Raw genomic sequence first — 25,371 nt, forward strand, 5'->3', positions numbered from 1 at the left:
TGGTAGGCAAACCCTCTATCCCATCTCTTTTTATTCTGAGATAGGGTCTCATTAAATTGGCTTGGCTGGTTACAACTTGGGATATCTCCTGCCTTAGAATACTGAATAGCTGGGATTACAGATGTGAGCCACTGTGCTTTTAGATTTTTGGTCCAACACAGTATTTTTCAGCATAGCCAAAAGTGGAAACAACTCAAATGGACCTCAGTTAGTAAGTGACATACAACATGTGGCATATTCATTCATACAACAGAGTATCTTCAGTCACAGGAATGACACACTGAAACATACTGTAACATGGACATCTTGAAACACTGGTAAGTGAAAGAAGTAAAAACCAAAAAAACTTGAATGTTATGTAATTTGGGTGGATGGACAGTCTGTCTGATCATGGGTCGAGATAAGAGAACTTCATTTACAGAACTGGAAAGTTAAACAAGTTGTCAAGAACCAGAGTAAGGCAGCAGCTGTGGGTATCAGACAATTCTTATGTGCAAAACCTCACTGATCCGTATTCAATGGTTTCATTTCTATGAAATGTTAATAATAGGTAATTCATAGACACGAAAAATAGACGGGAGGTTGCCAGTGGTTGGAGTTGAAGCTGGAGGGAGGCAACAGGACAATGAAATGTTCAGGAATCATACAGTGGTAATGGGTGCACAACTTTGTGAACAGACTAGAAAACCTCTGCATCGTATATTTTAAAAGGGAGAATTTTATGGTCTGTAAGTTGTATGTCAACGAACTGGAAAATTTTAGTAAAAACTGGTGGCTTTTTCCCATAATTTGCCTGCTATGCCACATTTATAAGTCCTTCTTAACGTCTGTACCTGAGGAAGGTTTTCTCTCTCAAGGTCTGTGGGATATCCTCAGTTTCTTGCTCACTGTCAGCTCTCTACCCGCTCACTAGGGGTAACTCTATGGATCGGCACATCCCATCTGCCGCTCACTCCAGAAAAAGCCCTGCGGGGAGCAAACCTACTTACACAACTATAGAAGACATGAACAACCGAGAGTTCTATGCTGTATTCTTAACCATGAACCAACAAACACACCAGGCAGCAAAAGAAAACTGGCAGTATTAAACAGAACAATGAGGAAAAGAAAATTAAAAGTGAAGGAAAAATTCAATAGAGGGTAAGTTTGAAAAAATTCTAATTAAAATTCTCAAGGAGATTATATCTATAATCTGTATAAAAGGAACATGTTTTGCAAGAAAATCTTTTTCAACCACAATCGTGGAAAAGGAATTTGGAGTAATTACAGATGAAAAGTTTACTTCCTAGTGATACATTCTTGAGAATCATTTGACTTACTCCAGTAAAATGAGGGAAACATCAAATCCAGGAGGACAGTGGACACAACCCAGGAGGAAACCTCAGGGTGGGGTGGCTACCTCAGGCTTGGTGTAAATCAACCAGTTCCAAACACAACAGGAAGACTGAAGGCCCAAGTGGGGCTGTTGGGGAGCTGAAAAGCTGATGAGGGCATACTGCTCTTGTCAAGAAATGTTACGCAAAACTTCAGGGAAAACACACACACAATAAGAACGTGTCTTACTTTACCTTTCTTGAGACAAAATATACAACACTCACAACTTTAAAGAGAGGTTTATTTTTATTTATTTTTTAAATTTATTTTTTTACCATAATGCCTGTTATTTTCAAAATGGCTGCACATACCATCAGACATAAAATCAAACAAAACAAAACAGAATAAACCCAACCAAAACAAAATAATGAAAGTGTGATAGGACTTCAAAACAAGATAATAGGAAATCAACAATAGCTACCATAAGATATCTTGTTATCTTCGAAATAGCTGACTGTATTATTAGACATAGTAAAATCAAACCAACCAAGACAGAATAAAACTAAACATAACAATGAAAATGCTACAGGACTTCAAAAACAAAATAAAAGGAAATCAACGATGGTTAACATCTTTCCTTTTTAGACACTTCCTTCCCTTTTGCTTTCACAGTATTTATTGTACATGTTTGATCCCCCCAACTCCTTCAGTTTTTTATACTAGGGAGACAACACGATGCTCACCCTTATGATCTGGACCATTTCGTCCATAAGCATGATCTCAAATTGTATCTATTTACCTAGAAAAGCCTCGAGATTATCCCTCTTTATAGCTGGGTAGCTTTCCATTGTATAAAAAGGCTGTGAGTTTCTTATCCATTCTGCAATTGATGGTTAAACTACTCCTGCTTTTTTCTGGTTTCCTGTTGTATGGAACATTGCTTCCTCTCCTCTGACTTTCAGTCTATGAATTTAGTTTTTAGTTAAATGTGTTTCTTGTATACATCACATTGATGGATCTTGTTTCTCAATCCACTCTGCCTGTTTCTTTTTATTGGTGAATTGGTATCATTTACATTAATGGTTACAGCCGACACGTACTGGTTTGTCTTTGCCAAGCTACCTTCCTGCCATTTGCCCCCCCCCCACTTCTCCCCACCATTCAACTGCTTGCCCTACTCCGTGATCCCTCTCTGCTACTGTTCTTGGAAACATGGTCATCTTTATCTTTCTCTAAAATATCCTTTAGTACTCTTTGTAGGTTGGTTTGGTGGTCATGAATTCCTTCATTTGTTCTTTGTCATGGAAGTATCTTCATTAATTTTGAAAGATAGTTTTACAGGGTACATCGATGTGGTTTGGAAGTTGTTTTCTTTCAGGACTTGAAATGTTTCACTCCAAGCTCTTCTTGATGGTTTGTGTTGAGAAGTCTGCTGTGATTCTGATGAGTTTTCCTTTATAGGGATCTGTTTCTTTTCTCTAACAGCTTTTAATATTCTGTTCTTATGCTGAATTTCTGGGATCTTGATTATCATATATCTGGGTGTAGATTTATTTTGGTTATGACTAGTTGGAGGTCTATATGCCTTGCTTATCTGATGTCAGGTCCTTTCCCCATGCTTGGAAAAGTTTTCTGCTATTACTTCTGTAAATAGTATTTTTATGTCATTTGTATTGACTTCTGCTTTAATGCTGACACCTATCAGTATTATTTTTCTTTGCATTGTCTTGCTGTTATTTCCTGACTCCTTGCTATTTTTAAGAGATCTTTCCTTTCATGATCACTAGCTCCAATCCTGTGTTCAAGGTCTGAAAGTCTATCTTCAGTTTTGTTCAAGCAGTTTTGCCAGTTTTCAATGGAGTTTCAAATTTCCTGGACATTTCTCTGAATATTTTTCATGTATTGTACTTCTTTCCTATATTGTTCATTTAAGGTTTTCCTTTTCTTATGCTTTTAAAAAAATCTATGTCTTCTTTAGATATGTTCAGCAATTCTTTCATTATGGTTGTCATTTCTTCTTGTACCTGAGATACTTTTCTTTTTTGTTACCAAACTTATGACCTCATGCCTGCCAGGGAGAGGCTTATGCCACTGGGTTAAACCCCGGACCCTTGAGATACTCTTTCTGATCTGATTTCTTTTACAGTCTTATGAAGTTATTTCTTTCTTTCTTTCTTTCTTTCTTTCTTTTTTTTTTAGGTAAAACAAATTTTCACAACAAAATAATGAAAAAGTAACAATTGTTGATAAATTACACAACATTATCTTTAGTCACTCAAGTACAAAATATGGGCATAAAAATTACTTCAATCAATATTAGCACAACCTTTCCTATTCAGTGAACTAAGTGACACTAATGGTATAACTAACTTGCATTTTTTTTTCTTTTCCCTTCTATCCTTTCTTTTTTCCATCCTAGTTTCTTCTTTTTATTGAACAGTTTCTTTCCATTTCACAGTGACTATTGTATATTTTGAACCTTATGGTTTCACATATGTCACTGTGGTATGATGTTTTTCAATCCTTCTGGGAAGATACACAGAAGGGGAATACCTGGGTTGAATGGGACCTCTAATCCTAATTTTTGAGGAATCTCCACACTGATTTCCACAGTGTTTGTACTAATCTACTCTCTAACCAATAGTTGTAAAGGGTTTCTTTTTCCCTACAGAACCAGGAGCATTTTTTATTGGTTGATATATTTTTTTAAAAAATTAAATGATTTTTTAATGAATAAGGGAGAGGATGAGATAAAAGGGGGCATAACAACATAACAGTACAGGTTAAAGCATAACAATTTCAGCAACCTAGTGCTTCACCACCAAATAACCCGACTTAATAGTAGTTACCATAGTGTCTTTTTCTTTAAAATATTTGAATATAACTTCATATGCTATAGCATCAAATATATCAAGACTGTGTAACACCATTCAAGTGGTAACTTGAAAGCATTGTAGAGTATTTAGAACCAGCTAACAGAAAAAAAAAATGATTAATGGTTTCAATATTATCTCTTTGCCTATAACAATTTTTGTTTATACTACCACATACAATAAAGTCCAGCAAGTTACAACATAATAAAATCAATGGAGACAGAAGAACCATAGTTTGGTAGGGCTTTAAGACAAGATGTTATTAAATCAGCACTAGCTGTTATTATGTCTTATTTTCTTCAAAGTGGCTGTTCATTGCATCACCGGCCATGATATCAAACAGCCCAGAATAAAGCCATTCCAAGTAATGAGTGACAATTTTGTAAGGCTTCAAGGCCATATAATGGGGAATCATGGTTATCACGTACTTTTATATATTTGATTCATTTCCTACACTAGGGAAACTATTCGGAGTTCACAGATGCAAGTTTGATTTAGTTCACTTATGAGTATGGTTTCAAGCTGCAGAAGGTATTTCTTTACTTCAGTTGCTATCCTCCCGGAAATTTTAGGTGTGTGACTTCCATTTTCTTCCATGACTCTATCTCCCAGATGTATTCTGTTTGGGTTGGAGATCTGAGATTGCATTTTGTTCCTTTGTCTTGACATTTTCCTGGGTTCCTCTGGACAAGATTGATTGTGGGGTCCCAGGCATTTCCTACATTGGCTGTTTATCTGTGGTATAGGAGAATGATCCAGGCACCTGAGTTTCTCTGAGTACAGGTCCCCAGGGAGGTAGTGGGGCACAAGGCAGGCTTCTCTAAACTCATGTGGATACACCAAGGCTTCCCCCAGTGGCCACGGGTATGTAGGGGTGGTGCTGCTGCTTCTCCCGACTTGGGTAGCTACAACAAGACTCTCAATGGTGGTCGGTAGGCACACAGGGTATGTCTGGCTGCTTGGCCTGGCCCATGTTGGCTGCATGTGGGAAGCTAGAGTCCCCAGTGGCAGCTGGTGGGCATGCAGGGTATGTCTGACTGCTACTTCTGGCCCACACTGGCCAGTTGCCTGATCCTCAGAGTGATTTACTGTGGATCATAATTTCAGTCCATGGTAGAGGAAAGCTATCAAACTCAAGATAGGAAGCAGAAATAGAAGGGAGGAGCTGGGTACCCCACCTTTGTGCCTGTCCTTTTAACAGCACATTCAGTGACTGAACTCAGCAATGGATGAACAAACACACTGATGAGTACAGACCCCATGAGCCAATCACCCTCCAAACACGAGACACTTGGGGGATATTTTAGATCTAAAACATAACAATATATTTCACTTATTCTATGATGCAGTTCTCCACATTTTAATAGATCTTTGAAATCAATTCCTGGGGATTAGAGTCTAACTGATAGCTTATTTTTCTGTTTTCATAAACATAAAATAATTGTGCATCCTACAGTCAATGATATTTCAGATGCAATGAAATATAGCATTAATATGCAGAGATGTGCTTTTTCAAGACTGTACCAGGTACTGAATTATAAACTCTTATATAGGTTAAGTCATGCACACAACAATCCATATACAAATTCTTCTGAGTGCACCAGAGATTATCAAACTCACTGGTATAGAAAAAAATGAAATCTTGGAACTCTAATAGCTAAGAACAATACTTACATTGCCAAAATAATATACAAAGTGTTATTGGTTCTGAATATTTAGAGACAACTCATGGATAAAACAGAAAAGATAACTTATGGCCACAAAAATAGTGAAAAATATTAACAAATTCATAAAGATTATAAAAGGAAAAGAGACAGTAGCTAAAAAAATAGCACTAATAATTACATTCTTAGGTAAAGGCAGTACATTGATTTCCTTTATTATTTTTAATTCTTCTATTGGTTGTGTATTCTGTTCATTTAGCAGTAAGATATTAGAAAGATTTAACTCATTTTTGGTAACATCTTTCACAACAAAGTATGGATATTTTCTCAACTAGATAAAGAAATAAGAATAGGCAATTTGTTCAGAACTTTGGAAGAATCAAAAATAGAAAGGCTCACCAGGTGACTATTGGGTAATGACAGCTAAAATGAAAAACCATTACTTTTCAGAAACATCACTTTATTGATAACCATATGCTTATATCACCTTGATAAAAATTTTAAAAGCTGAAAAAAGTAATTAAAAATTGGCTACGCCCTCCCATATATTTCAAGACAGTATTGAAAAAAACAGACTGTATTCCTTAGCAGTCACTAAACCAACAAAGGTATATAAACCACTAAATCATATTTATTTTATCATAAATATGGTCATTGTTCTCACCTATAACAAATCTCAAAGTTGCTTGTAGCCACTGGAACATAATTACACTTTATGGCCACACTCCATAAACTCTTCTTCTGGTTTTAGTATTTCTTTTGGAAACAGAAACCATTAGTCCCATAAATGAGATCTAAATTGAAAAAGGAATTAACACTGGACCAAAAATGAAGTAGTCACCCACACTCTGCACATTCCTGCTGAGACCCAAAGTGGTCAGGCAGCTACAGAGGTAAGGAGAGGAAGGCAACACCTGCTTCTCTAACAAAGGTACAGGGATGAAATCTAACTTCAAGACACATTAAAGCTAAAGCCTCTGTGCCCTGATATTTCCTTATCTACCTAGGAGGTCAGCTACTATTTCATCTTTTCACCCTATAACAAATGGTTAGTAGGGCTATAAAGATTAATATCTTCTCAGTTGTAAAGTGGTTCCTGACATTCTATCTAGTAGTCTTCTTACTCGGATCCTAATTCACTGAAAGATTACATTCTGAGATTTATAGCTATTTGCTAACTTAGTATATCTGGGTATCTTTTACATATTTAGAAGTCTCAATCATATAGAGCAGGGGTCATACAGGTTTAATATAACTATGTAACAAGTCCCAGTCTCAAAAAACAGGACAGAACAAACAAAAGAAGTCTCAATCACATGTAGGTAAACATAAAACAACTAAATAATGGGGTTTTCACTTCCCTGGTATAATATGATAATGCCCTTATTTTAAAGGACGAAAAAAATTGAATTTTGTCAATATTAAGACAAATGGTACTGGGGGCTGGAGGTTTAGCTCAGCGGCATAAGCGCCTGCCTTGCAAGCAGGCAGTCGTGAGTTAGATCCCCGGTACTGATAAAAAGGAAAAAACAAAACAAACAAAAAAAAAAAAGGACAAATGATACTAAAAATAGATGTATATGCATTTAAAACAAAGCCATTAAAGCAATTTTTCACAAATGTATGAATCTATAGATCATGAGACCAATTAGCTTGATTTTTCTGCTTTTGCCTTTCAGAAAACTAGTAAATGATAGTATTTTTTTATTTTTACAGATAGGACACTAGTCTGTAAAAAGCAGTACTACAGTTTTAATGTAACTAAGCTTAATTATAGCTGAGTAGAAAATAAATTATATGGAGTGAGTTGCCTGTAGCTTCTGTACTTTCAATTTCCTGCTAAGAAAGACTTGGCTTTCATTTATCACAGTGACTTAATTGTTCATCTAACCACTTTTAGTCATATATCATCTTAGAAACAGTCCTACTAAACGTATTATCTAAATGCAAGCAATCTAGTCTACAAAGACATTCAGTTTAACTCAGGAAATATTTGCAATACAGTTTTGTCTTTCAAACTGCCAATGTTCAGAGATGACAGCAGTCAGATGACTTTTCTCTTGATACTGTGTGGGTAACATCAGAACAGGAACTGCACTTTCACCTTGTTTGCTGTTGTATCTACAGTATCCACACCAAACGTGGCACTCTGTAGGAGTCCAATGGGTATTTTTTGAATGAGAGGGTGAATGGGCACTGGCACCTGTCAGGACTCTTCTACACACAGAGGGCTTCTCATATGAGTTCACTGTAGATGTGAGTTCTGAAGACTTTCAGGTTACCTAAACAGTGCCAGACCTTCAGACAGGGCATGTGCAGATGGTAACAAAGATTCCCAGAGGTCTTCATGCTGCACACTTTTAACTCTTAAACATCTACCTGTCTCCTCCCCTTCAATGCTTTCACTGTTGCCTCAAGTAAGCCCTTATTGCCATCGATCAGCTGGATGACTGTTAGGTTCCTTAAAACAGCTCTTATATTCCAACTTCTATCCCAATAGTTTCAGCATGGTTTTCCAAGACAAGAAAATTACTATATTCTTCTACTTCCCAGATAGGACATTTGTGACATTACATACCTAAAAAGACTTTGACAGATGGTCCCAGCCCCTCTTTCCAAGCGCGACTCTCCCGGGTCCCACGAAATCTACTCTGAAGCAAAGTCAACTCTGTGAATGTTTGTTAATGTCCTACATAGGTTTATAACCTAATGTCTTTGTCCACAGTGTTCTGCCTACTAAAATAACTTTCCAAGTGTTCTCTAAGGCTCAGTCAACTGCTCCTCGTATATTGGCACTACATTTTATACATTTTTTTCACTACATTTTATATACTTGGAATGGAAGCTGCAGGCTTACTTGCCTCCTTCTCTAAACACTGACATTCTAGGGCAAAGAATTTGACAGATATCTTTGTATTTTTCCAGCCCAGAACAGTGCTTATCATATAGCTGATCCCAAAATAAGGTATGAAGCACAAGTGACTTGTTCAGATGCTAAACAGAAAAAAGACTAAGACATACATCTCCTTGATGATAGACAATCCTGCTATGAAAAACTGGGCCCTTAGAAAAATGATTCTCAGAAAAATACATTATCTCTTTAGGATATAATTTAGCAGGCTTAATTTTGGATAAGTAATAAGGATGACCTGAAAACAAAAAGGGACAAGAAGCAGTCAGCAGTTCAAGTTTCTGTACCATGGGGTGCAGAGGTAGAGATCACGGTGCAAAGCAGCTACCTCATCCTTTTAACAAGCAGACAAACTTCCTTCCCACTGGGACTCCAACCAAATCCTCTAGTATCTTTGTATTGCATTTCCCATTAGTAAAATACACAAAACAATCTCTTTCTCTGTGGAATTTAGGCAATGTTGATCCTGGAAATAAAGTGCTGCAAAAGCAACAGAGGACAGTTTTATGTTTTGTCTTTTTTATTTATTCTAGCAGAAAAGCTTTTAAAAACATTTCGTTTACACCACCTCATCATAATAAGAAAGCCAATGAAGAAATTTAAGGACAGTTTTCAAATTCTTTGTCCATAAACAAGTACACTGGAAGACAATGGCAACAATTTGCTTTGCAACAAAAGTAAAACAACAAACTTTCCATATTTAATCATAATGTCAAAGTAATTATACCTCATCAATATCTCACAAACTGTTTCATCATCTGTATTTTAAAATTAACCTCATTTTAAAAATACAGGAAAGTATACAAAATAATATACTGGTTAAATAATGTTTACCATAAACCCAAGGGCTCTGAATGGGTTTACTAACTTAATTTATGATCATCCCTATGGAAGAGACATATCAGTATCTTCATTTTACAGATAAGAAAGCTAAATCACTTGCCAAAGTCACCCAAAAAGAAGGGGCCGAGCTGGACTTTGAACCCAGGCAAGAGTTGTAGCTGAAGCACCACACCTTTGCTGCTGCTTGTTAACATAAATTCATTTTCCGGTCTGTCATATTTAGGAAGGAACAATATTTTGTCACATCGGGTACATGTTTTTAAAGAAAATGTTACACAGTTCAAGCTTCCTGTGTACCCATTTCCAGCTTTCTTCCTCCTGAAAGGAAGGAACTATTCTGTGTAGCTGCTGTCTCCCTTCAATCCATGTTTCCATACTATGTGTTTGTGTATAAATATATAAGACAATGTTTATATTTTAAAGAAGGTTTGGTGTTTAATATTCTTATATATAATATTCTGCAACTTCATGTTGGAGACCACTACCCAGCAGCTCTGAGCAGGATTTAAATTTTACTAATTGGCTTTCTATGTTTATCTGTGAGTCTGTCCTAGGCCTTTGCTTGGAGATGGGAGCTGATTCATAGTAAGTGAACCTCTATGACTCACTGGTCCTGGCTGAGGCCTGCAGTGGCCTGTGAGGCCAGAGATACCTCAAAGAGCAAGATAAGGCCACAGCTGAAGACACCTTGGCTCCAACACTAATGAAGTAAATAAAGATTGCAGCTGCAGGCATCTCACTCCTGCAGTCTCACTCCTACCATAAATGTTATCTTGGAGATAAGATGGTTCTCCTAAATAGTAGGCTCAACCTACTATTTAGGGAAGTCTTTGAAGTGACCCCCCAAGCCAGGTCCTGCTCATTTCCTGTGCTTTCCTCAGTTTCCCCCCTTTTGTCCCAATCCTAATAAAATTAGGCTAATCAAGAGAATGCTTTGTCATAGCCCTAGGAGTCATGAAACTAAAGGGTTTTGATCCTCCTGGAGTCCTAAAATTCATACAGTTTGTTTCCTTTTTATTTAACCTTCTCTCTACACTCATTTGAAAGATAAGGGATCTAGGTCAGGCCCCAATAACTTCATCTTTCAGATTTACCCACACTTAGTGTGAATACAGATAATTCATCTAGTCTACTGAAAAATATGTCACAGCTTACTTGTCTATCTCTCTCAATTGACACTGAGGCTGATTTTTCCCCTTTTTAATAAACAAAGCACTACTGTATATTACTGCACAAACCTTTTTTTATGCATCTGTGAAGCTGCTGTAGGGCACACACAAAGTGAATTCCTAGGTTATATGACATGCACTTCTTTATTAGATATTGAAAACTGCTGCCCAAAGTAGTTGTATCAATTATAGTCCCACTAGCTGGTGCTCATTTTTCTGTATCTTCAACAACACTTGGGATAGTTAAAATAACCTTCCTCCTGTGGGTGAGACTGTATCTCTTTGTTTTAGTATCTTTCCCTGAGTCTGGTGTGGGTACACTTACCTGATAAACCCTAACCTCACAAGACTTAGAGAAATACAAACTTGGAAAGCCAGTTTCTGGCTTCTCTGATAGGGACGGGTAGAGGCACAAAAGAGGGAACATTTTAAAATTGTGGGTGCACAAATGAAGTGACAATGTGGCATACAGTATGGCTCCAGGAGTCCCCAGACCAATGCCTCTTAACCTTTAACATGCATACAAGTTATATGGAGACCTTGTTAAACGCAGATTCTAACTCTGCCTGTCTGGGATATGACCGAGACTCTGTATTTTAATAAGATTCTGGATGATGTCGAAAATACTGATCCATGGACCATATGTATTTTAGTAGACGAATGGATGTAAAGGCATAAACCAGAATCTACTTCCCTACCTGAATAGTAATAAGAACAATCTAATAATAATGATGATGATGAAAATAAAAATAGTGATATGGGCAGAAATTATCTTTATTGAACAATTTTCATGTGACAAGTCCTAGCTTACAATAATTCTGACAAATACTGTTACTGCTTTACAAATGTAGAACTGGGTCTCAGGTATCAGCTCAGCAGGGGGTTGGGTATCAGTTCAGACTCATTGTAGTTCTGAGTGAGTGATGAGACTACTCTCAATGCTCATAGCTGCCCGCACACACAATTCTCAGGCATGCCCTCCTTTGTGATAAGGAGAAAATTACAGCAAAAGAGCCTGAATTTTTACTGTCACTCTTATCTTTCAATTTGTCTCAGGTTTTCCTGCAGGATAGTACAGGCAAGGGTGTGGCTAACATAACAAATTTTAGTCTTCCCATTTGTAAGAGGTGATACAGATCTCTTGAGATATAAGAAAATACAGAAAATATTTGCATATACATATATACACAAATATGTATATATAATTACATACATACATATTTGTATCCCTTCTATTAGAACACTGTTCACTATATGTAAGACAAGATCCAAAAATACAGTGAATGTTAAAAAATTTTTTAAATGTGCTATAGTAAAAGACATTACCATTAATCCCCCTCAAAATAATTTCCCTTCTTTTGAAGATTACAGTACTGTTGTATTCCTACTGTCTTGTTTTGAAGTCCTGTATTGCTTTCATTGTTTTGTTTTGATTGGTTTTATTCTGTTCTGTTTGACTGTATTGTGCCTGATGGTATGGGCAGTTATTTTGAAGATAACAAGAGATATCATGAAAACCATTGTTGGTTTCCTTTTATCTTCCTTTTAAGTCTTGTATCATATTCATTGTTTTGTTTTAACAACAACTGTTATAACCCAAGGCCCCTAACTATCGCCCACTTGCTGCTTCCCCTCCCCTTCATCCTTCACATCTAACTAGGTTAGACTGTAATAGCTTCTTTTGTATCATAGCAATACCTGTGTGTTCCTTTTCCCTCTGAGTAAAGGATTGATATGTTAATCAATGCTCTCCTCTGTAAAGAACTGTAAAATCTTACCTAATTGATATGTTGACCATTGTTGCCCTCTACAAATAACAGTTGTAAAAGGTGCTAAAGTAAGGTAACTAAGGTTGTTAATTGCTGTTAGACTTCTCTATTCTTTGCTAAGAAAAACAAGATTTCTTCTTATCTAAACTTGCTTGTATGCAGGGAGATTTGCTTACCCTCACCTGATCTTGCCCTTCTCAAGACATGTAATCTCCGTTTCACCCCCAGCCCCTTACTTACATTGTGTGACCAGCAGCTGTTTGTGGATTTACAAGATAAAAGCCCTGACTTTTAGCAGTCTCCAAATTGGCTCCCGGAGACTCATCACCAGGCCTGGAAATAAAGCCTTTGCTTCCCAAATTTTAATTTCTTGCTTCCTTGGATTTTATACTGGGGTCCGAGTTATCACACAACAACAACAACAACAACAACGAACTTCCCTCATTTTCAACACATTTATCCCACTCTTCCTAGTTTCTGAACAGTTCTGGAAGTCCTCCTTCACAAGTGCTTAGTTACATTGTTGCAGCTGCCTCAACGTTCGAAATTGATTTAAAATGTTTACCTTTAATGATTATTTTGATTTAGAAGAAGAGACAGAATTCACACAATGCCAGATCCAGTGAATAAGACAGATAAGGACACATGTTAATGTGACAGTGCCATAAGCAGTTGATCAATAAACATGATGAATGTTTAAATTTTAAAAATTATTACAGTAAAAGACACACTGTCATCAATCCTCTATACATATCACAGTACTTCCCTTTGTTTTGAATGCACATCCCATTATTCCTGGGAAGATACCTGTTATGGTAATAAAGTCTTTAAATTTTTATTTTTATTAGTACAATTCATGTGGGAGTTGGTACATGCATATAACTCATCTTAATTATTTTTCTCTTTATTTTTTATTTCCTTACCCTTTTCTTCCTCCTCTCCTCTTTCATCTCTTATTTTTAACTATGTTTCAGTCACCTCTGGTACTGTCTCTGAATAATACTGACTCTTCCTATCTACATGCTTTGTAACTAAATGCTCAAAATAAAATACTCACTCATAAATGGCAGTAGGTAGCTCTTCTTTGCTGGCCTTCCAAAGACCAGAACTTGAAGTTTTTTTTAGAGTAATACCCTACCCTACTCCCAGCTTTGTGGTTCAAGTAAGGCTGATCTCAACACTTCCTCGGACTGGTTCAGAGACAATGCTCGAACACAGGTTTTTACTGCTAGATGTAAAATCAGGCAGCATGACTACTTTGGATTCACAAAGGAACTGAGTATTGCTGATGAAACAAATACTACATCCAGGAAGCTGGGGTATAAAAGAAAAACTAGGGACTGGGGATTTAGCTCAGTGACATAAGCACCTGCTTTGCAAGCAGGCAGTCGTGAGTTCGATCCCTGGTACCGGTAAAAACGAAAAAGACAAAAAAAAAAAAAAAAAAAAAAAAAAAAAGAAAAACTAGATGATGTCTGAATCCAAATGAGTGCTTATGTGAAGTTCTGTCGTTAGACTATAAAGCAATTATTTTAATTTATTTTAATTCAGGATTTCTGTTTCTAACAAAAGAATATTATAACTGGAAGTGATATAATACCTTAATCAATTTTTAAAACCTCACTGAACTCAATTTTACATTAGTAATTATTTAAAAAGTATATTAAATTATTTAAATTATATCCATTTTTCAAATGTGTTTTGCTTTGTATAAAATATAATCAAACAGTAACTTAGAAGAAAAAAGATAGAGATCAATAAGAACTAGATACAAATCAATAAGAACCCAATTATAAAGTGTGTTATATTAATAGAAAATGGGAATTATTCAATAAATAATGTTGGAGCCTTGCAAAAATAATGATAATAACAATGTGTAATTTTACCCCAAAATATATCCTAATTGTAGCATTAAAATGTAAGAGATTGAAGTGGAGAAATTAAACCATGAAAGAACCAAAGAAAAATATTTATTTATTTATTTGATGTATAGGGACACTAACCCCAGGACCTTTGCACTGGATTACACCCCCAGTCCCTTTCCCTTAAAACAATTTTTTTTTGTTTTGTTTTTTCTTTTTGAGACAAGATCTCATTAAGTCACTAAATTACCCAGTCTAGGGTCAAACTTGCAATTATGCCCCAGCTTTCTAGAGTGCTGGGATTACAAGTGTGCAGTACCACATCTGCCTTGTTGTTGTTGTTGTTAATGATGTCAAGCATCAAACTCAGGTCCCTGCTTCCTTACTAAGCATTCTACCACTGGGCTATATCCCTAACCCCTACATAGCTATTTATGTGATCTTAAGGTATTTGATAGGTCTCTAAAACCAACTCCAAGCAGAAAAGATGTCAGCTAAACACAGGATGTTGAAAGAACAGTCTTCTTAAAAATATAAAAAGCCCATACCCTCCAAAATGCCATCAACAAAATTAAAAACTAAAGCATTCCCAACATATACAACAGATTATGAGTCACTATTTCTAATACACTCATGAACTGCATACCAACATTTTGGTTAGTAACAGACTACACTTGAATAAGATTATGACTATAGTAGAATTGAGTATTCCTATTGCCTAGTGGTGTAGCCCCTACATCAAATATTTGTGGCAATGCTGGTATAAGCCTACTGTGATGTCAATTATCTGAAAGTACAACACACATTATGTTTCTGGTTTATGCATTTACTATATTACACTTTTTAATTGTTACTTTAGATATAATGCTCAGTGAAGTAATTCAGACACACAATCTTAAATATCTCATATTTTCTCTTATATGAGAGCCCCAAATTTTAAGAAAAGAGCAAAACAAAAGATAGACATAAAGAAGACAGATCTCAAAGGGGAAAAAGAACAGGGAGAGGGGTTGGTGGAAAAAAATTAAGATGTGTTATATCCATGTATCAACTCCAGACAAGGAATGTAAACATTATGTTCTGCAAATGTACTAGTAAAAATATTTTTAAAGTACTATGTAAATTACCCCCCCCCATAATTTTATTTACTTAGGGGCTGGAGATCTAGCTTAGTGGTGAGTGCCCACCAAGCCTGCATGAGGCCCCGATTTGATCCCTGGCACTCCCTAGACTTCCAAAAGTCAAACAGGAATCTATGAGAAAAATACAAGCTATCAAAACAAAACAACAAAAAAAGTTAAATTATTTTATTCACACTGTGATTAACTTTTTATAACCTTATAAACTCAGTTCTGAACAGAAATAAGGATAACTTTCCACTAGGTTTAGAGAATTTAAGTGGCATCAGTACAAGTAAATAAACAGAACAATTTCTCTTTGTTCTGGCTGACTCAAGTCACTTGTCAAATTATTTACAAATATTCGTTAAAGATATGTAGTATTTCTATGATCTGATAAAGACACAAGCTTCTACAGTATCTATTTTTAAAAAGATGAGATTTAGCTGTTACCTACTTCTTTCACAAACCTTTTCTGCTTAGTCCCAAGTGAACTTTATACTTTATCTGTGTGAGGTCCATCAGTAGTCATTCACATCCATGTGAATTCTACCCTTTTTCAGTTTTAAATTTACAATGAGGATTATGTACTACAAGTAAATATGCAAACACAAAAAATTAATTAAACTTGTAAAGAAGGAGGGGAAGAAGGGTTAAAGCCAGGGAGGAGGATGGGGGGTAAAAGAATCAAGATATACTATGTACAGATACAAATTCTCTATGATGAATGTGATCTTTATATGTATCAAAAGTGTACCAATAAAATTAGTTTAAAAAAATAAATTTAGGGGCTGGGGGTTTAGCTCAGTGGCATAAGCACCTGCCTTGCAAAAAGGCGGTCGTGAGTTCGATACCCGGTACCGATAAAAATGAAAAAGACAAAAAAAAAAAATAATAATAAATTTAGAACACAGATCCTAGCTTGGGCTCTAGGAAACAAGAGTAAATTGTATATTAAACTTTATATACCTCTCAAAAAAGAAAAACATCTATCAGGTTTTTATTTTTGCCATTGTGTGTTTCCAATAGTTTCTCTAAGGTTAATGCTGTAATGACAATATGATATCCTTCCATAGAACAATCGATCAAAACGTGAGGAACTTCCTTAGGGAAACCCTGTTATCTTTTCTTCACTCTTTCTAAAGGTTCTACTCCCACCCAAACCAACCTCCCTCACGAAAGTAAAGTTAAAGCACACTTTATGATTATATTCACACTGTGTGCTATCTGTGCCCATGCCTGCTTTTTATAGCTATTATAAGAATAATAATTTCAAAAAGGAAAAAACCCTGAAAGCATACAGTACACACAATAGCAAAAAGATTAAAATTATTTATTTTCAAAGGGGCTGAATTTCTTTTCTAAATTAATTATATAAGACATTCCAATGTGTTCTAGAGTTCAGTATGCATCTTGCTCCCCAGGGTCGATGAGTACATGAAGCAAATAAATGCTGGAGCACTTTGCAAAATACATTTTGGAATTATATCCTTAAAATATACATTGAGAATGTAGAAAACTATCCCAGGGTAAGTACCCTTTTTTAAAAAAGGGATATATGTAGGTGCAAATCCTACACATATCAAGAGTCAGCATAAAGATTCTGGTACAAGGACATTCCCTAGCCTAACGAAAAATCATACGCCAAAGCCCACATCTTTACTCAAAGATTGAAATAAAACATTTTTAAATGAGGAAAGAAAAAGCCCACATCTTTACTCAAAGATTGAAATAAAACATTTTTAAATGAGGAAAGAAAAAGCCCATGAAATGTGAGAAAATATTTTCAAATCAACTATCTGATAAGGACCTTATATCCAGAATACATAAAGACAACCTAATTTTAAAATAGGCAAAGGATTTGAATAAACATTTCTCAACAGAAGATATGGAAATGGCCAATAACACATGAAAAATGCTTGGTGTTGTTAATCATTAGGATAATGTGAATCAAAACCATAATATTTAACATACCCTATCATATAATTTTTTAAACATGGAAAGTAATTTGGTTACAATGTGGAGAAAAAGGAACCTTACACATTACTGCTTAGACTGCCAAATGGCGGAACTACTTTGGAAAACAGTCTGACAGCTCCTCAAAAACTTAACTAGAATTCCAACAGGACCCAGCAATTCCACTCCTAGATAGTTGCCCAAGCAAAATATAATACATGCCCACACAAAAATTTGTGTGTAAATGTTTACAGAAGCATTACAATAGACTACAACTGAAACAACCCAATTGTTCATCAGCTGAAAAAAGGAATAATGAAACAGTACATTTAAATATTCTTTGGTAATAAAAATAAATGTTATAACATAGGTTAACCTTGAAAAGATGGCAAATGTAAGAAGGTGATCACAAAAGGTTACATAATATGATTCCATTTATACAAAATGTACATAATAACTAAATCCATAGAGACAAAGAGTAGATTAGTGGCTGCCAGGGACTGGGGAGAGGGGAACAGTAACCATTAACACTGTGAGGTTTCTTCTTGGGATAATAAAAATGTTCTGAATTAGATAAAGTGGAATACATCAAAAACCATGGAATTATATACTTTTTTGGGGGGGAATTATATACTTTTAAGAGTAGATTTTATTACATGCGAATTGTACTTCAATATGGCTGTTATTTTAAAAACAAAAATGAATATACAAAAAAGCATAATTTTATATCAAGATATGAATATTTTAAGTGTATATTTTATTAATAACATGAGTATGCTAGAAAAAAATCACAATTAGAAAGTTCTCTTTGGGAATCTTAAGATTGATTCGGAATGAAAAAGCATGTTTGTAAAAGTAACTTAATTTAGGAAATTTTAGGCCAGAGGTGCAGATGTCTCAAGCTGCTACGAAGCTTTTCCCAAAATATCTGCCTTTTTGAGAAGAAGAAAAAGAAACAAAAAATATTTCTGCCTTCTCTATTTTCTGCATGTCTAGTCATCCTTGTTGATGTTTCTATATCTGGCCTTTTAGATCTGAATCATATACCCAAAAGCATAAGGCTCAAACCCCTTTATATAACAATAGCTCAAAAAAAATAAAGATTGAATATTAGAATTAAAGACATTCAAATGTTAGAATTACAGGTGTGGATACTTGTTCAATTATTCTACCCTCTTATGATGGCATATTCCAAAAATGCTAGTTACTTGATGTTTTTTTGAGACAGGTTCTTGCTATGCAGTTCAGGCTGGCTCACTTTGTAGCCCAGGCTGGTCTTGAACTTGCAATGATCCTCCTGCTTCAGCCTCCTAAGTGCTGGGATTACAGATGTGCCCCATCATGCCCAGATTCTTTTAAATTTTGGGAAAAAAGACCAAATTTTTTTTTTAGAAATGCTTGTTACTTTTATTTAAAAAACTGGGTTTTGAACTGACATACCTACTAAAATATAGCAACATGAAAATAGTTCAGATATATAGATATGGAAAAAATTAGATCTATTGTCAGGACATGTCTTACCTAACATTATTTGTCTTCAAAGAGCAATTAAATATAACTTGCTTTGAAGGGAAAGCATTTTAAAAATCAATCTTTCAAAAGTAACTTTACTACAAAAAACTCAGCTTAAGGTCAGCTTAAACCTAGTCATACAGCACCAACAGCACACTCTTATGCCCTCTTCTCAGCCCTGAGATCCATCAACTGAATGGATGGCCTTAACTCAGATGAATTGCCTTCAGATTATCACCGTGATATAATACATTTCATTATTTCTATCTTTCTGAGAATGAAAAGGGATGAAATCCTAGCAAACTGAACCAATGGTTTTAGAAGCACTGACAGCGCAGGGTTCTCAGATGCACATGGACGAGGGACTGGTAGTCACCTCACGTTGCCATACCTGGTATGCACTGTGCTGTGGCTTCAGTTTTTATGGTCGGAGCGACTGGAGGCTGCTGTTGACTGGAGCTCACTTCTGGCTCTGTGTTCACTGAGGGAGAAAGGGCCACCTCACAAGATGAGATCTGGCTAGGCAGATGGGGTAAGAATTCTTCAGAAACAACTTGCTCATCCTGTCCAGGTAGCTGCAGGGCAGACAAAGGAATACTGATCTGTTTGTGTGGATGAGATGTACTCACAGGCATCTGCAAGGCTGCCTGCTGGTTGGTGCCATGGGCGCCAGGGAGTCCTCTGTTTGGTGAAGCCAGAGATACTCTAGCAGTCTTTGGAATGATTGGTCTGGAAATCACAGAGGGGGATGCAGACATACCATGTGTGTCTAGCTCTGTGCTGATGGCAGACGTTACATGGGGAATCAGCTTAGCAGATCCTATACAGGAGGGACCAGCATGAGTCTGAGGCTTGGGTTTTGCCATCTGTGTCAATGATAAGGCTGGGCCATCTATCCCTCCTGTAAGCTCTGCATTTGCCACAATGTAATAATCTTCCGGAATCTCTTGTTTGATTTTCTTGATGATGACATCATTGCTGCACTCGTCAATCATCTGCACTTGGGAGCCTGAATGGAGGGAAGACGGGACTACTCCTGGCCTTTTGCGAGTGATGCTTTGAGGCTTTTGGGTTTGAGGTTCAAAGTCACTATCCTCATCTGTAACAGAAGATTCACAAACCATGTCAAACAGGGTGTTTTCATCTTCATACTCTTCCACGGCTTCGTCAAGTTCAGAGGGCTCACTGCAGTAAGAGAAGTCACAAGAGTCTCTGGTCCGATTACAGTCGAGCTTTGCTTTCACTGCTCTCCCAGGGTACCTTTCAACAGGGCTCGTCTGTGTCTCAGAAGGCACCCCGATTATACTGGGACTATCAGAGTTAAAACTTCTGTTGTCTTGGAAACAGACTCTCTCTTGTGATCCAGCTCTGCAGGTAGCTGTTAGTGGCCAGTGGTAGGCATGGCCAGCACTGCAGCCCCACATTGCGGTCAGGTTCCCATGGGAACCTTCAGAAAGCAAGTGTTTCAAGTTTGGAATGAGGCTGCAAATGGTCCCATGGCTGTGGGCCCAGCTGACCAATTTGGACAGATTCTCAGATGAGGTATGAAGACAATCCTCCATGTTACAGGGTCGGCAGTGTCTTTCCTAAAAAGAAATAAAATAAGAAGCCATTGTCACTAAAGATATTTTCATACCTCAATTACTTTAATTTCTTCCAACTATGACCATTCAGCATTAAAAAAAAGAAAAAAACACCTCAAACTAAACCTAGTTAATATCACAGTATATGGTCAGAGACTAGAAGGAAATACAGGAAAAACTAAAGTGACTCATGACAGACAGTTAATGGAGTTTGGAGAAGATTTCTGTTGATTTCTTGTAGTGTAATAAAAATGCCTGAGCAGGAAAAGAAAAAGACAAGCAAAACCAGTGAGATGAAGGTGAGCCCTTCAATAATAACATGTGTGTTGTATTAACCAAGAAAATGCACTTTCAAAGCCACCCTCTGGTAAACTGCATTACCAGATGCAGAGCCAACAAAGGTTTAGATCCACTTTAGGACGAATGTCAGAGAAGGAAGTCAAACCTCAGTTGGGCAAGAAAACAAGACAACTGGGAGTCCAAGGAGAATTAGAGACTAAACTTAGGTAGTGGGGAAGAAGCTTTTCTCAGTGAAGGGAGAACAAACTTGGAGGAGACAGACTGGATCAAAAGGGAGGATGGAGAGACACCAGGGTCAGGGTTCTTCCAGGAGCAGGCTTCTCACACCTGGCTATCTGAAATTCTTGAAATATTGTCTTTCATCCCACAATTAGAAGTAAAAGTTGTGTGGAATGTATTCCATCATCTGAGTCCCACAAACCAAACAGGAAAAAAAATAGTCCTTACTGGGCAGGAGAGAGGACCACTTCTTATGAGTCCTCGTTAGGTAACGGGAAGACTGCTAAGAGGGAGCTACTGAGGAACTGGGCAGAAAGGAACAGGATCTTTGTGTGTGGCTTAGTCTGCCTTGATCATCTGCAGCTACGGGTCAAGAAGTGTCCTTCTGGAGGCAGGCTCTGCATTAAGGATTCAAGGTAAACACAATGCCAGGTGGCTATGCCAAAATGCCTGTCTGGGACTCTGTTTCCTGCTTTCCCCCATGGCTCTCCATGTTACTGAACTTCTCTTAACGTGTTACTGAAGTCTCTGAGATGTGGTCACAGCTACATCTTCAAGCCTCATTTCCTAGTACCAGAGCCTTCCATAGTTCTTGTGGTCCCATGTCTCTAAACAAGTTGCTCAGCTGTTTAGATCCCACTGGGTCTCTAACACTTCCTTTTTGGCTTGATATGCAGCCCTTCTCTTTTGTCACCTGGAAATCACCTTCCAGACTCAACTAGTTCCTGCTGAAGTCTTTCTAGGTCCACTTTCAGCCTCGAAGATTTACTTAGCTTTTCTTCACCTATGGCCCCTTCATCTCTAAAGGAATTTACCTCAGCAGTACCATTATCATTAATTTTGTCAGTCTCCAAGACTTGAATGAGGACAAAGACTATTTAATCACTCATCAATGATGATCTACTTGAGGACACAAAATGAGTAAATCATGGTCCTGCTCTTAAGACACTGTAATCTCTGTCTAGCATATAGCTAGACAGAGAATGAATGTAGACAGTAGAACAAATGAACAAATATATAAATACCACAAGCATTATAACAATAAAATGCAAACATGGGAGTCTCAAAAAAGAAATATGAAACCTCTAATTACTTTTACTGTAATCATTCACACAATTAGAAGAATTTTTACTGATAACATAATAAAAAAAAGCGGCTGTCTTGTGTACACAGCAAGAGCATAAACTGAGTACTCATTATTCAAAATGCATGGAACCAAAAGCATTTCTGGAGACTGCTGAATTCTGGAATATCTGCACAGATCCTAGTGGATGAGCATCTCTAATTCAAAAACTGGCAATTGAAAGTGTTCCAAAGTCCAAAAACTTTTTGAATGTCATGTCAGGATCCGAAAGTTTCAGATTGTGGAGTATTGAGAATTTTGAGTTTATGGTTTAAGGATACACAACTTGTGATACATGAGTGACCACAGTTCATGAAGTAGCACAATATATCAAAACTATGGTGACTAGTGTAGGAATCAGAACACTTCAAATTCTAGGCCTGGAACTTGACTGGGTGGCCTCAAACAAGTCACTAATTATCTCTAAGCCCGAGATGATGAAACCACATAATCTTACATTTCCTTCCTGCTTTTATACTTAGGGACTTATTTATACCTATTTTGTACTTCTTTGATTAAAGTAGAAACACAGATTAAAGAGAAAGGCTGGTTTGTGTGCTTTTGAAAGTCTGGTTTCATGAATTTCAAGACACTACCACTGGGGCTGCTTTTTTAACTCAAAGTGTGTGTCTTGATGACACAGCAGTAAAGTTTGGGATACAGCTGGTCAAGAACAATACCACAGTCTAGCAGCAATGTACCGTAGAGGAGTGTAAGCAGTCATAATCACGTATGACATCACAAATTAGGAGTCCTTGCAAGAGCAAAAACTGAGCTAAGAACTTCAGAGGCAACAAGTCCTCACATTGTAATATATTTATCAGGAAACAAAGCTGATTTAGCAAATAAAACTATAGATTTCCCAGAAACGCAATCATATGCAGATAACAATAGTTTATTTATTCATGGAGACATCTCCTAAAATATCAATGAATTCAAATGAATAAAAAGCTGCCAACGAATGAACCACATAATTCAGGCTAAAGGAAGAAGAGTAGACCGTACAAACCCATACAACCAACTAGGAGTCGTAGGAACTAAACCTCCAGTTTGAACTAGCTGGATTACCTGCTTCCTAAAACTGGAACAGTAAAACTGGAACATTTAATCAGCTCAGTATGACTCCCAAAATGAAGAGACTTATGAGACAGTCAAATTTCTAATATAGAAGAAAAAAATATTTTAAGTGTTATGAACTTAAGTTTTAATAACATGTCGGCGTCCCTCTGACTAATGTTTCAGCAACAGGAAGAGAAAATGAGATCCACGTGTGTACTTGTTTCACTAGAAAGTTCTAGGGAACCATTTCTCATCATTAAAGAGAAAGAAGACTTTCTGGACTCACAGTTAACCATCCAGTTTCTGCAAATTGTGACAACAGTCACCCATGAAAAAATTCGAAATTATTAATTTGGGCTTTCTAAAAAACATTTTTAAAAAGAGACTATAAGGATATTTATACTTAGCTACAGTATTCAGGCAAACTATTTCTTCTGTTATCTAAAATCTACATTCTAAATTATAATGCCTAAGTTAATCACAAGAAAATAGTCCCACATCTCCAGGAAGAAAAAGAATATAGTCGCATCCAAATTATAGCCATCGTGGCCAGGCATGCTCATGCATACCTGTAACCCCAGCACTCGAGAGACTGAGGCAGAAGGATCAGTACAAGTTCGAGGCTAACATGGGCTGCACAGTGAGTTCAAGGTCAGCTTGAATTGCACAGTGAGACCCTGTCTCAAAATAAATATATTTATATATATAAAACAAATGAACTACAGCAAAACCCTATTATTTTTCAAAAGAGCAACAAAATCAAATGCAACCCTCCCCTTGTTTAGGAATATGGAAACCAATAATGCGTTTTAATAAAGTATTTTCGTCATGTGAGCTCATCAACAAGAGTAAAGTAAACCAGGTTTCTATTTCATCACTGCTGGCCATTACATAGGTTTTGGGGAGTAGGGAAGAGGATTTTGTTCCTTTTGGATGTAATACAGTCAGAGCACTAACCATTATGTATGCTCAAACTCAATTATTTTAAATTTGATCTTTCAGCTATACTATAAATTGGTTACTGCATTGTAGTATAGTTACTAAAACAGCTAATTCTTTCACCTTCTGAAAAGATGGCTAGAACCACATTAAAAAGGTACCTGTACTTTGTGACATACATCTTACAAGCTTGTTTACAAAGTCCATTTTATTTTGATCACTTCAAAATATTCCATTAATTTTTAGGTTTTTTGTTATATAATGTTTTTTTTTTGTTTGTTTGTCTTTTTCATTTTTATTGGTACCGGGGGTTGAACTCACGACCTCCTGCTTGCAAGGCAGGTGCTTATGCCGCTGAGCTAAATCCCCAGCCCCGTTATATAACGTTTACCGCGTGTCAGAGATGATTAAGTTTGAATTACTAACAGGTCTTGAACATTTTACAGTAATTCAGAATTAACAGAATCAGTTCACAAGTATTCAGTGTTATACAGAAGTGTTCAGGTTGGAATAAAAGGTATACAGATTTGTCTGTTTTTTGCCTAAATAGCATGACGGCTCGAGGCCCAAGGGCCTCTTGGGAGCATGAAACAAGAATTTATAGATGATGCTTAAGAACAGCCACAAAGTACTGGGTCCTTGATGACATCATAGACCCACATATATGACTCCTGGGTATTAAAAGGGGAAGATAAACTGATTTTGTTCAGCCAGTGTAGCTGCAGTTTTTGTTACACTGAAGTGAACTCAAACTACCCAATACATGTAAAATAAAACTTTCATCTCCACTTTCTTTGACACCTAAGAGTGAAATTCTTAATTTCTTTGTAATGCATTTCAGTACAATTGTTATTGAGATTAGACTCAAATTTGTGAGAGGCTCTAGGCTGAACTTTTTCATTTTAATCATAATGTAATTAACATAAAAGCATGAGGAATCATCTAAATAGTATCCAAGTATTGCTATGTAAATCAATACCCTTTTGCCTTTCTGGTTGGGGTAGGAGGGATGGGGTAAGGTACTGGAACTCAACCCAGGACCCTCACACTGAGCTATATCCCAAGCCTTTATTTTTTACTTTGAAACAAGGCCTGTTTCACAAAGTCATTAAATTGCCCAGGTCAGGCTCAAATTTTATGATCCTCCTGCCTCAGCC

The 25,371-nt window shown here is 36.6% G+C and overlaps 1 protein-coding gene across 3 annotated transcripts in view; it reads right to left on the reverse strand.

The window, feature by feature from the left end:
• Positions 1–25,371, reverse strand: part of Kiaa1958 (KIAA1958 ortholog) — a 156,846-nt gene that overhangs the window by 56,650 nt on the left and 74,825 nt on the right. For all 3 annotated transcript variants that reach the window (XM_063260726.1, XM_063260738.1, XM_063260731.1), the window contains exon 2: positions 19,383–20,577. In XM_063260726.1, coding sequence (XP_063116796.1) covers positions 19,383–20,553 — 1,171 coding nt within the window. In that variant the 5' untranslated portion in view covers positions 20,554–20,577. The remainder of the gene's footprint in view (positions 1–19,382; positions 20,578–25,371) is intronic.

Source organism: Cavia porcellus, unplaced genomic scaffold, assembly GCF_034190915.1.
Source record: "Cavia porcellus strain 051 isolate PalLab524CR breed Dunkin Hartley unplaced genomic scaffold, mCavPor4.1 scaffold_1, whole genome shotgun sequence".
NCBI lineage: Eukaryota > Metazoa > Chordata > Mammalia > Rodentia > Caviidae > Cavia > Cavia porcellus.